Here is a 13,753-nt window from a genome sequence, read left to right as displayed (position 1 = left end):
TAACATGTTCTAGAAGTAATACCAAAAAAAGAGATATCACATTAATCATAGAGACTTGGAATGCTAACGTAGGAAATCAAAAAATCTTTGGAATATCAGGCATATTTGGCTTTGAAGAAATCATGGCAAAGACTAATAGAGTTGTATCAAGATAACAAGCACTCTTTCAAAAACCCAAAAAGTCACTTAATATATGAACATCATCAAATGGTCAATACAGAAATCAGACTGATTTGTAGCCAAAGATGAAGAAGCTCTATATAATCAGTTAAAATAATACCTATAGGGACAGCTAGGTGGTGCAATAGATAGAGCACCAGACCTGAAGTCAGGAGGACCTGAGTTCAAATTTGACCTCAGACACTTATTGCTTCCTAACTGTGTAACCCTGGGCAAGTCACTTAACTCCAATTGCCTCAGCAAAACAAACAAATAAATAAATAAAATAAAATACCTAGACTGACAGATCATGAGCTTCTTATTGCAAAATTCAGCCTTAAGTTGACGAAAGTAGAGAAAACCATCAGACCAAACCTTATAGGTATGACCTAAATAATATCCCTTATGAATATGAAGTGGAAATGAATAGAAATAAATGATTAGATCTGGTAGAGTACTTGAAGAACTATGGAAAGAGCTTGGCAATATTGTACAGGAGGCAGCAATAAAAACATTCCAACAGAAAAGAGCAAAAAAGCATCAAGTCTGCAACATTCAGCCCTCCTTACAGCCCAACTTTCATAGCCACTAGAAAAACAATAGCTTTGTATATGGGCTTTTGTCAGCAGGGTAACATCTCTGTTTCTTAATATGCTATTCAGATTTGCCATAGCTTTCTTTCCAAGAAGCAACACGTGTTTCATTTCATGGATTCAATTGATATCTGCAGTGATCTCTGAGCCTAAAAATATAAATTCTGACACGGTTACCATTTCTTTCCCATCTATTTGACAGGAAGGGATGAGACCAGTTGTCAAGGTCTTAGTTCTTTTGATGTTAAGCTTCAAAGACAGTTTGTTTACTCTTCTCTTTCACCCTTAAGAGGCTTCTTAATTTTTCTTCACTCTGAACCATGAGAGTAGTATTACTTGCATATCTGATATTATTGATATTTCTATCACCAACCTTAATTCTAGCTTTTTGATTCATCCAGCCTGGCATCTCTAATGACATATTCTGTAATATAAGGGCTGCAAAATATCACAGTATATATAGAGTACTAGCTCTCAAATCAAGAAAACTCATCTTTCTGAGATCAAATCTAGCTTCAGATAGAAAAGTAAAGAGTAAGTAAAAAGAACTGGAGGGAAAAATAAATGACAAACCTTCCACTATCTGTGCTAAGAAAAACCAAATAAAGTCACGAAGACTTGGATATGACTGAAATGACTGAACAACAATTATGTATGTAAGTTAAATAAAGTGACAATATAAACACTTTGTCATATTCCTTTCCTAATCTTAAACCAATCATTTGTCCCATGTTCAGTTCTAACTGCTGCTTCTTGACCTGCATGCACATTCCTTGGGATACAAAATAATGTGGTATTGCCATCTCTTTGAAAATTTGCCACATTTTGTTGTAATTCACAATCAAAGGCTTTGGTGAAGTCAATGAAGCAATAGTGGATGTTTTTCTGGAATTGCCTTGTTTTCTCCATAATTCAGCAAATGTTGGCAATCAGGTCTCTAATTCCTCTGCCTCTCTGAAAACCAGCCTACATTTCTGGTTATTTTTCATTCACATACTGCTGAAGCTTAACTTGCAGAGAATCTTAAGCATAACCTTGTGGGTATGTGAAATGAGCACATTACAAAAAGTGATTATTTTTCTAATGCATTGGCCACTGCTAAATTTTCCAAATTGTTATGATGCTTTAACGGCATTATCTTTTAGAGTTTTCACTAACCCAGCTGAATTTCATCACCTCCACTAGCCTAACTGTTACAATGCTTCCTAAGGGCCACTTAACTTCATTCTCCAGGATATCTGGCTCTAGATCATTAGCCATTATGACTGATGATGGTTATTGGTGATATTAAGATCTTTTTTTTTTTTTTAACCTAGTTCTGTATATCCTTACCACATTTTCTTAATCTCTTCTACTTTTGTTAAGTTCCTATCATTTTTGTCTTTTTTCGTGCTCATTTTTGTGTGAAACAATCCCTTGGTATTTCCATTTTTCTTTTAGAGATCTCTAGTCTTTCCCATTCTATTGTTTTCTTCTATTTCTTTGCATTCTCATTGAAGAAAACCTTATCTCTCTGTGCTCTGTACTTTACCAGTACCTGAATATATGCGTATATATTCATCACTTCTACTTCATTTTCATAAGGGATGTTATTTAGGTCATATCTTTAAGGTTTGGTCTGATGTTTTCACCCATTTTCTTCAATTTAAGTTTGAATTTTGCAATAAGCAGCTCACAATATGTGCTAAAGTCAGCTCCAGTTATTGTTTAAAATGGCTTTATAGAGCTTCTCCACTTTTGGCTGAAAAATATTTAATCAATCAAATTTATGTATTGATTATATATAAATAAATAAATAAATATGTTGAGACCTACTTTAGCATCCAAATCCCCTTTGACAAAAGTGCATCCTTATTTGGTATTATTTCTAGATGTTAGAGGTCTTCATAGAACTGATCAACTATTGCAAAAGCAAACTTTAACATAATAATAATAAAAGTCTATGCTTTAAACACTGATGTTAAAATCATTTATAGATTTGAAAAAAAAAATCCCCAAACATAGCACAGTACTCAACACAGCAGATGCATAATATATTGTTTGGGGAAGGAGGTGAATCCTTATTTCACTGATGTAGAAAACTCTCATTGAGGAAATTCCCTCCACAGATACAACTTAGCAGTCATCTTCAACTTAAGTCTCAGAGTCTTTTATGAGGGATTGAGAGGCCTAAATAACTAAGTCACAAGTATATATAAGAAAAAGGGCTTGAGTTCTTTCTGATTCCAATGTAGGCTCTTTAACCACTACTCCCTGATGACTCAACAAGTATATTTAGATACTTTAAAAAAATTTGTAATAGCTTTTTTTTTTTTTTTTTTTTTTTTTTGCTGAGGCCATTGGGTTTAAGTTACTTGCCCAGAGTCACATAGCTAGGAAGTGTTAAAGGTCTGAGACCAGATTTGAACTCAGGTCCTCCTGACTTCAGGACTGGTACTCTATTCACTGCGCCACCTAAGCTGCCCCTATTAATAACTTTTTATTTTCAAAATACATGCAAAGATAGTTTTCAACATTCATCCTTGCTCCAAATATGCAAATAATTATAATGATCTTTTTAGAGGTATAACATTTTATTAATAAATTATAGTTGTTATAACCCAGATTTCCATTTTATGGGTGAGTAAAAATGAGTAAGAAAATTATAAATGATTAAACTTGAGTAAGAATTTTTTTTTTTTGAGACAGAAAAAACAGTAGGAGACAAAAGAATCTACATTTTTAATTTGTTTCAAGAAGTAGCATGGTGATGTTCACTATGAGTCTGATTCAACCTCAAACATTTATGCATGTATTTTGAAAATAAAAAGCTTTATTTAAAAAAAAAAAAGTTATAAAGAAGGGAAAGGGACCTGTATATGCAAAAATGTTTGTGGCAGCCCTCTTTGTAGTGGCCAGAAACTGGAAACTGAGTAGATGTCCACCCAATTGGAGAATGGCTGAATAAATTGTGGTATATGAATATTATGGAATATTATTGTTTGGTAAGAAATGACCAACTGGATGATTTCAGAAAGTCCTGGAGAGACTTACACGAACTGATGCTGAGTGAAATGAGCTGGACCAGAAGATCATTATATACTTCAACAACAATACTACATGATGATCAATTCTGATAGACCTGGCCATCTTCAGCAAGGAGATGAACCAAACCAGTTCTAATGGAGCAGTAATGAACTGAACCAGCTACACCCAGGGAAAGAACTCTGGGAGATGACTAAGAACTATTAAATTGAATTCCCAATCCCTACATTTTTGCCCGCCTGCATTTTTGATTTCCTTGATAGGCTAATTGTACAATATTTCAGAGTCTGATTCTTTTTATACAGCAAAATAACAGTTTGGACATGTATACTTATTTTGTATTTAATTTGGAGGGAAAAAATTGTAACAAAAGATTGGCAATTGTCAATGCTGTAAAATTATCCATGCATATAACTTGTAAATAAAAAGCTATTAAAAAAAAAAGTTGGAGTGTGAATTATACACAACTAGTACAGCAAGATGAAAAACCTCTCAAAAACCAAAATGTAGGGTGAGGGGAATTTCTTTATGAATAATAAAGCAAAATCTTAAAAAGAAAAATCAAAGTCAATCAACAAGCATTTATATCATTGTGCTAAGTGCTAGAATGCAAAGAAAAAGACAAAAACACAAGACGTTATAATCTTCACTTCTGTATAATTGTATTGGCTGCTCTTATAGGAATTCTTTAATTCTGGATATGAATTTAAAACTTTTTACAATTAATTTGTGTGTTTATTGCCTTGGCAAAAATATGTAATTGTCAAAAAGATTTTATTTTATTTTTTTTACCCAGATAATATTTGCTTTATCCAAGTTAAATGAGACACTGAAAACAATTTTAGATTTGAGTATTAAGCAAAAGGTCCCAGGGCTTCTCGGTCTTCAACATTAAGACAGAATTCCTCATGCATAACTGAATCTTTATATCTATAACTATAAAAACTGTCCCAAATAAACTTTTAACATAAATGTCCATGGAAGGGAGAATAGTTGAACAAGGTGTGGTATATGAATATAATGGAATGCTATCATATTGTCAAAAATTGATGAAGGGGAAGATTTCAGAGAAACCTAGAAAAAATGAACTGATAAAGAGTAAAGTGAGCAGAAGCAGAAAAATTTTTTTACAATAACATTATTATAAGGAAAAACTTTAAGAGACTTAAGAACTCTGCTGAAAGTAGTCACCAACCATGATTACAAAGGACTCAGGATGAAAAGTAAGCTACCTACTTTACTGGTAGAGAAGCGATGGACTCACAGTACAGATGTAAACTTTTTTTTTTTCTGGACAGGGATAATAGGGTAATTTGTTTTGCTTGACTATGAATATATGTTGAAAGGAACTTACTTTTTTTTTTTCTCCAATAAGGGGGAGGAAAGAGAAAAATGTACAAGTACAGAATAAAAAAGATTAATTGGGCAAGGGCCCAATTGAAAGTGAATAACATAAATCTATAGAAGATGAGGTTTACATCATTTTATATTTTCCTCCAATAATATTCTGGGACCAGGAAGAAAGACAGAAAAAGGAAGCTTTGGAAATAACTCAAGGTTGGACTGGATAAAAGAAGGTCTTAGGGGGAATCATTAAAAATGCCTAACGAAAGCATGTTCAGCCCAGGTTGGAAGCAATAGACCTTTGTTTGGTTTTTATAGCTATAAACAGGCAACAATGTTCCTTCCATGAGCACTAACTGATCAAGATTTAGCATATTTATACAGAATTGTGACCAGACACAAAGTTAACCTACCAATTAATGACATACAGAATTAAACCAAGCTACATAGTAATTAAATATAACTTATAAACAGTTCAAATAGATTAGAATTTTTGCTTTTTTTTTATACAGCCAAATTGAATTTTAACTTTTCTTCCCTTTTTTATAATCAGAATGAATGTGAACAGTTTTCCCTAACTTAACCTTTTAATAATAATGAACTTATTAACCTTTAATCTATTAATTTAATTAAATCTATTAATCTTATAAATTTACTAACCTTTTTTAAAACAATTATTATGATAATCAACACTATCCAATGACTAGAGGAATGGATCTTGCTTAAAATCACATTTGAAAAAGTAGGACTTTGTAAAGGGCTGAAACTCTGAATAGGTGCACTGGAATCAGACAACCAAGCACTTAAGACTAATTATCTACTGGACAATACTCTATTAGCATATCCTTGGAATATTGGCCCTTCTCAGTATTCCGTGCTGGCTCCATCTTTTGGTGCACACAGATAATGGTAGGAGGGATTAGAGGATGAAGTAGGACAAGCCAGAGTCACTTTGGAGGAGGACAAGGAGAAGGGAGATCGGTAGGTGGAGAGCATGTGGCAGTTTTGTCGATCTCCTTCACTTCTCCCTCTAAAGACCAAGGAATTTTGCTTATCCTGACTCCGGCTGATTCTGAGGCCTCCAGGGAGCTAACCCAGATTTCACAGGATTTCAAATTTAGATTAGCAGAAAAGTGATGTGAGAATGGATATGCAGCCCAGGATGAGGAGCAAAAAAAAAAAAAAAAAAAAGAGAGAGAGAGAGAGAGTATTAAATCAGGGTTTGAGGGCAGAAAAAAGATGAAGGTTTAAGGGTTTACAAAAACAATTTAATGGGAATCCAGGAGACAAAACTGTGCAACTGAGCTAATATAATCTGTTCCTCATGATCTTTTAATACAATCAGCAGCAGCAGCATCCTCTTTTCTAGATATTCTCCCTAAGCAAACCATATTTTTTAATCTTCTCCCCTGATGTCACCACCTCTTTTACTTGCTAAATCAAATGAAGACATATCATAAAACAAAGAGGTAAAAATGATCATTTGTAAAATGGATGAACTTTTAAAAATTTTAATATACTTCCATACCTCTTGATTTTTTTTTTTCTGTTAGGAAGAGGAGGAAGATGAAGAAAAATAGATTTTTATAATATTTTCTTTGTAGAATGAGGGTTTGAGATGGAATGTAAGGAAGGAAAATTATTAGTTGTGGCACTACAAGAGTCCACAAGCTGGAAAGACTTGAGAATTTCAGCAACATAAATTCAAGTTCTTTTAATTCTCTAACATTACTTTTAATTAGAAACAATAAGATAAACCAAAAAGCCCTTGAGACAGAAAGGAATCTGAAATAGGAATCTAAAAGGAAATCTAAAATAATATGAAATCTAGGGAATTTAAAAAGAATGAAAAATATGGCAAAAATAAGTAATTTTTACAAAGGACTGCTCCTTTTCAAGTACTAAACTTCTTTTTAAAAAGTGGTTTAGAATATTACAATTTTACATAATCCAGACTATATTATTCTTTGATCCATTCTCCAATAGAAAAACTATTCATTCTTTCCCCCTTCTCACATACCATGTGCCAACTTAAACTACAAAAAAAAAAAAAATTAGTGTAGTATCAACAAAGGGGAAACAAAAATTCAAATATCACTCATCCTCAAATGTACATAGAGATAAAAACAATACAATTGGGAAAAATATATTATCAATTAACAGCAATAAAAAGAATAATTATAATATGGAAGCAAACTGAACAAATCACATTAACTGTTTCAAATTAATAATCTTATATAGATCAAATAAGTACATGTTATCATATAAGAACTAAATATACTAATTTAAAAATATTTACTATTTAGAAGCTAAATTTCACACATACCAAATTTCTATTTAAACCTTAAAAACATACACACGCATGCACACACACACACACACACACACACACACATACATAAAATTAAGATGAATATATTTCTGACCTGGGCTTTTAGCTATTGTTCCTTGAAGAGCTCTATGGGCAAACGTGGAATAGCCTACCAATTTTGCAAGATGATCTCTACTGCTAAGTAATTCTTCTAAACAGTTCAGTTGGTCAGGATTGGGGTAAAGAAAAACTTTGTAAGCCACTTCTCGTACCTATATTCAAAGAATAAATAATAATTAAATCAATTACATTATATAAAATTTTAGTTAAGCATAAAAAGGACAAATACCATCATACTATGTGTGTATTAGACAATTGATATATCATACCCTTATTAAAAAGGTGTATAAAATGAGTACCAGTTATTTGAGGCCACATATTGAACAATGAAACAAACTAGGCTAAGATCTTCAAGGAATGGCTAATAAGGAAGCCTACTATAAAACAATTTTTTCATCTAAACTTTAAAAGAAATCCCTAAAGAGAATTTTAAATAAGTATGGAAATGTTTTAGTGTCTTGAAAAATATCTAAGACAAAATGATATTGTTTTTTAGATAGAGGTCCAGGGCTTAAATTATTAAAGGTAAAAATGAATTTACATATTACTTTATAGCTCTAGGTTTCCCTTTTGACTTTGTAATGGTAACTTAACTACCTGCTACAAATAAATTAAATCAAACAAAGTATGTATTATTTATGATAATAATCTGGGTTCATAAGAATGGGTTATTATTATACGTGTTCTCAAATCTGGCTCATATAATCCTGAGCTTGGTTTATAATTGTGTTCTTAGTTCCATATAGCTTCAGCCACATGGTCTCCCTAAGTGTAACAGCCACCTATATTAGTTGCCAGAGATGGTGCCTCTGCTAGGTGTCCAGGGCTAGAAAGAAAGTAGATTCTTGCTAAAACCTCAAGCTCCAAGGCACATGAATCATCCCTATGACAGTTCCTTAGGTGTTGAGATGGAATTTCAATGCAAACTTCATCCATTTTCCCTCCCTGACCTACATCCTTAAGGTTGAAGCAGACTAAAGGAAGGGATTCCTCCCTATAGGAGGAAACATTTTACTCATCCTCCTCCTGCCATCCTCATCCTTACTGGCAGTTCACACTTATTTAGCTGTTCTGTTTCAGAGATCATCCTGGGTCTCCCAGTTTCAGACTAATGATCAGAATTACTGTTCACCACTACAGAAATTGATCCAAGAATTCAATTTCATAGCAAAGGGAAAAAAAAACAAAACAGGGAATGGGAGATGAGTAGAGTATTTCATATAGTATTTGAGCTTCCAAAGTTAAAGGAGAGAATGTCCTAGAAGTGAAGTGATAGAAAAGAGGCAGAGTAGGGAGACTGAGAATAAATCTTTACTTTATACCCCAAATTCCAACTTTTTGCATTTTTTTTTTGTTCTAAAGTTCCTCATTTTCCCACATGTCCTTTAACTTTTCATAAAGACTAATATTTTTGTATTATAAAAGTTTTTAAATTTTAATTTAGAAAAATTAAAATTTTTTTTCCCTAAATGAGTGCTTTTTCATAATTTTTTTATTTTTCAAAAAATGTTTTTGTATTGTTTTCCCTTGGAAAAGACTTCACTTAAGGGATAGTCTAAATTAGAAGCAAAACAAAGGTAACTTTTTATTATATCTTTGAAGACATTATGAGCAGCACCAATAAGAATTAGTGACTATTTTTATTATTAGGGTTACTAACATTATAGTTTTTAAAAAAAGATATTCCTATAGCACTGATGAATTATTTTAAAAATAGTACATGCATCCAGGATTAAAAACAACTTTTAAAATGTGATTTTAAAATACATACCAAATCATCCGAAGATTCTGCATGTAAACTACTGATTAATGCATGATCTCCATCATGTACAAAGTTATAAAGGATATGGTTAGGTAAGAGGTGCTTGTCAATTTTGTTCGGAAAGTGGGTTTGCATAATAAAAGCACTGCTCAGATCCAAGATCTTTACATTAAGGTCCACTGCTCTTTTACGCTATATAAGAAAGAAACAAAACACAATTTAGTTCAAATAAATTTTATTCATTTACAACCAGTTTTCTAAAGATACCCAGTAACTGCAATTTATACAGTAAATGCAATAAGGCATTTTATAATTTAAATAATTTAATTAGGGGCAGGTAGATGGCACAATGGATAGAGCACTAGCCCTGAAGTCAGTAAGACCTGAGTTCAAATCTGGCCTCAGACACTTGACACTTCCTAGCTGTGTGACCCTAGGCAAGTCACGTAACCCCAATTGCCTCAGCAAGAAAAAAAAAAAAAAGATGACAGAAGAATCAATACATTTAAAAAAATAATAATAATAGCTTAATTGTCAATTCTGATGGATATGACTCTTTCCAATAATGTGATGATTGAGGCCAGTCCCAATGATCTTGTGATGAAGAGAGCCATCTACACCCAGAGAAAGGACTGTAGGAACTGAGTGTGGATCACAACATATCATTTTCATTTTTTTTGTTGTTTGCTTGCATTTTGTTTTCTTTCTGTTTTTCTTCTTTTTGATCAGATTTTTCTTGTGCAGCAAGATTATTGTATAAATGTGTGTGTGTGTGTGTGTGTACTGGATTTAACATACATTTTAACATGTTTAACATACTGGATTGCTTGCCATCTGGGGAAGGGGGAGGGGAGGAAAAGGAGAAAATTTGGAACACAAGGATTTATAGGGGTCAATGTTGACAAATTATCCATGCATATTTTTGGGGGGGGGGAAGCTTTAATAATAAATAAATAAAAGTGCTGTTTGCAAGAACATGAGTATTCTTAAAATTTTACAGTGATTTCATCTTTTAATATTATTGGCATAAAACCAAAATTTCTATCATTTGAGTTGTCTCCCTATTTTCTGAAGATTATATCATGTAGGGATGCTATAATACCTTTTTTTAAAAAAAAATTCTCTATTCCAAAGAAATCATAAAAAAGGGGAAAGAACCCACAAGTGCAAAAATGGAGCAAGCCCTTTTGTAGTGGTAAGGAACTGGAATTGAGTGGATGCCCATCAAGTAGGGAGTGATTGAATAAGTTAAGGTATATGAGAATATACTAGAATATTATTATTCTTTAAGAAATGATGAGCAGACTGATTTCAGAAAAGCCTGGGAAGACTTACATTAACTAATGTTAAATGAATGGAATAGAACCAAAAGAACATTGTACACAGCAATAACAAGATTATGAGATGATAACTGTGATGGACTTTTTAGAAATGAGGTGATTCAAGGCAAAAAATACCATGTAGTGATAAGAATAATATATATCCAGAGAGAGAACTATGGAGACTGAATATAGAAAAGCTTTCTGTTGTTATTATTTTTTGTCTATTTTCTCTTTCTAGTGTTTTTCTTTCCCCTTTTGATCTGATTTTTTTTTGTGTGCAGAATGACAAATATATAAATATGTTTGGAAGAATTACACATATTTAACCTATATTGGATTGCTTGTTGTCTACAGGATAGGGGAGGGAGAGAGAAAAGAGAACAATTTGAACACAAGGTTTAGCAAGGGTGCATGCTGAAAATTATCTTTGCATGTAGTTGGAAAAATAAAAAGTTATTATTTAAAAAAAAAAAAGTGAAAATCCAAGCAGAGCATATTAACAAGAGCTTAGATGATTTGTTAAAAGAAATTGAAAAGTCAGAAGCTGAAAAAAAAAATAAACCTGCCCCTTGTAACACTCTTAACAGACAAAATACTAGGCTTCCCCAGTATATTTTTAGATCATTACATGATTCAAAAAGAAAATATTCAAAGATTTACAGAATAAAAAAGTGGTATAGAAAATACTGAATCTTTTAAAAATGCATTTAAATGAAATATTTCAAAAACAAAGAGATAGTTGATAGTTAAATCGGAGGATATACTTGAGGCAGGAAAAATAAACAAAAGGCAAGTGCAATAGTCCAAACATGAACAAATGAGGTCATATACAAGCTGGTGACAGTGTCACAGAAGACAAAGGGACACATATGAAAGATGCTGCAAAGGTAAAATTGACAGGATTTGGCAATAAATTGGATATGGGAGAAGAGATGAGAGACTGAGGAGTCTAGAATGATCCTAAGATTGGAAGTCTGGGATACAGGATGTTGGCATCCTTGATAGAAAAGTCCAGAAATGAGGAAGATTTGAGGAGAAAGCGAGGAGGATTTGGGGAGAAAGATGAATTCAGTTCCAGAAGTACTGAACTGAAGAAGTTTGATATGTGCAACAGACAACTGGATACATGAGTATAGATGTCAGGTTAGGATTGAATAAGTAGATTTAAGACCCATCTACAGATGATAATTGAATCCATGAAAGTTGTTGAGATCGCCAAAAGAATGAAATCATTTGTGCACGTAGGATTTGCATTGTAAGGAGATACACCGTCTTCTGTGAGATGGGGGGAAGGAAATAAGATACCTTGACATGACAGCTGAGTGATTTGAGATGAGAAGAGGAAAAGAGGAAGCTTTTTTCAGTGAAAAATGGGGAAAGGTTTGGGGGTAAAGGGGAGTGGGAATTATTTATTATAGGCTTGAGGGGAAATGAGGTTTGGAAAAACCACTGTGTAGTAACAGGGATAGGAAGTCAATTAACAAGGTATAAAAGTATTTCCTTGGCACAGTGAGGACTCAATTGAAATTAAAATATTTTTGTATTCTTTCATTCATCCATTTAAAAGTAGATATACACCAGGTAAACACATATTAGCTGTGTGAACATAAGCAAGTTACTTTATTTATTTAAAAATAAAAATTGTAAAATACTCTGCCTACTTTACAGAGATAATCTGACGTTCCATTAGGATAATATGATTTAAAAGCACTTTGTAAAATGTAAACAACTGTAGAAATGAAAGCTATTTGCTAAGAAATCAAGCTATATTTCTCCTGATAAAATAAAAGGATTATAGGATAAGCCATTAAATATGATCGGTATAGTAAGTTATTCTCATAACTGTACATTTCAGTAAAAGACCTATCTCAGAAGGTAGGGCTTAGAGGAAGAAACAAATAGGAGTCAGCAATATTATTTTATTTTATTTTATTTTTCTATTAAATTGCTCATCATTTTATTTTATTTTTTATTTAATAGCCTTTTATTTACAGGATATATACATGGGTAACTTTACAGCATTAACAATTGCCAAACCTCTTGTTCTAATTTTTCACCTCTTACCCCCCCACCCCCTCCCCTAGATGGCAGGATGACCAGTAGATGTTAAATATATTAAAATATAAATTAGATACACAATAAGTATACATGACCAAAACGTTATTTCAGCAATATTATTTTAAAAGAATCAAAAGCATTGTAAAATGTAAAAAATGTAAATGTAGGTGCCTCAGTGGTATGTTTCAGACTTTTTTATATCCCCATCACCTAGCACAGTACTTTTTGAACATTAGTAACTTAATAAATTTTTTTGTTATTAATAATAGTTGAAGGAATATATCTTCTTAGTGTCCAAAGACAATTTAAATTGAAGGCTTCCTCAGGAATAATTTCATAAAAAATGAACATTATAGATAAGATGGGCTCCTTTCTAAATTTGTTTTAATAAAATTTAAACTATGCTTAATAAAACTTAAAATCTATAGAGAATAAAAATGAAAAATGATCTTTAGTGTAAACATGATCAATTTAATTCAGGATAAAATCTTGTAAAATTCAAATATCCATTGAATGGTATCTAGCAACATGCCAAGATTGTACCATAAACATAAAAATGTACTTCCTCATTGGAAAAGCCAACTTCATATGAAAATAAATGAATAAAGCATAACTTTTGCATCAATTCCATGCTTTTCCTATTTCTACTTTTCAGTTTTATATTTTGCTTAAAATATGACACAACTAATCACCACCTAATAGCGATCAATGAAATATCAATAAGAAATACAAAAAAATTAAAATCTGTTCCTAAAACTCCAAAATTCTTGTTAATTTTTAACAAGAGAACAAAAGGAATATGACTAAACCAAATCAAAAAAATTTGTACTATGAGTGATGGGAGATGATAATCAAAACTAGGGGTCAATTGTCAATTCATTTTTTTCCTGATTCCATCAATGACATCTTAGGACTCTGAGCTCATATAGGCACACTATGCCTCAGTTTGTTCATTTGAAAATAGAAAGTCTTCTCTCCTTCCACAAATCTAAAACACAGTATCTGGATTGGTCATTGGTCCTTTCATGCACACATTCTATTATATTTACATAAGTGTACA

The 13,753-nt window shown here is 32.2% G+C and overlaps 1 protein-coding gene across 1 annotated transcript in view; it reads right to left on the bottom strand.

Annotated features, from left to right (window-relative positions):
• MIPEP (mitochondrial intermediate peptidase) overlaps window positions 1-13,753 on the bottom strand; it is a 159,565-nt gene that overhangs the window by 128,122 nt on the left and 17,690 nt on the right. Inside the window, exons 6-7 of the mRNA XM_003764462.3 lie at window positions 9,323-9,505; window positions 7,547-7,703 (exon numbers count right to left, since the gene is read on the bottom strand). Of these exons, the coding sequence (XP_003764510.3) occupies window positions 7,547-7,703; window positions 9,323-9,505 (340 nt within the window). The remainder of the gene's footprint in view (window positions 1-7,546; window positions 7,704-9,322; window positions 9,506-13,753) is intronic.

The sequence above is a fragment of the Sarcophilus harrisii genome, chromosome 3 (assembly GCF_902635505.1).
Source record: "Sarcophilus harrisii chromosome 3, mSarHar1.11, whole genome shotgun sequence".
Lineage (NCBI taxonomy): Eukaryota > Metazoa > Chordata > Mammalia > Dasyuromorphia > Dasyuridae > Sarcophilus > Sarcophilus harrisii.
The sequence above is the reverse complement of the archived record's forward strand: the minus strand, read 5'-3'. Positions and strand labels throughout refer to the sequence as shown.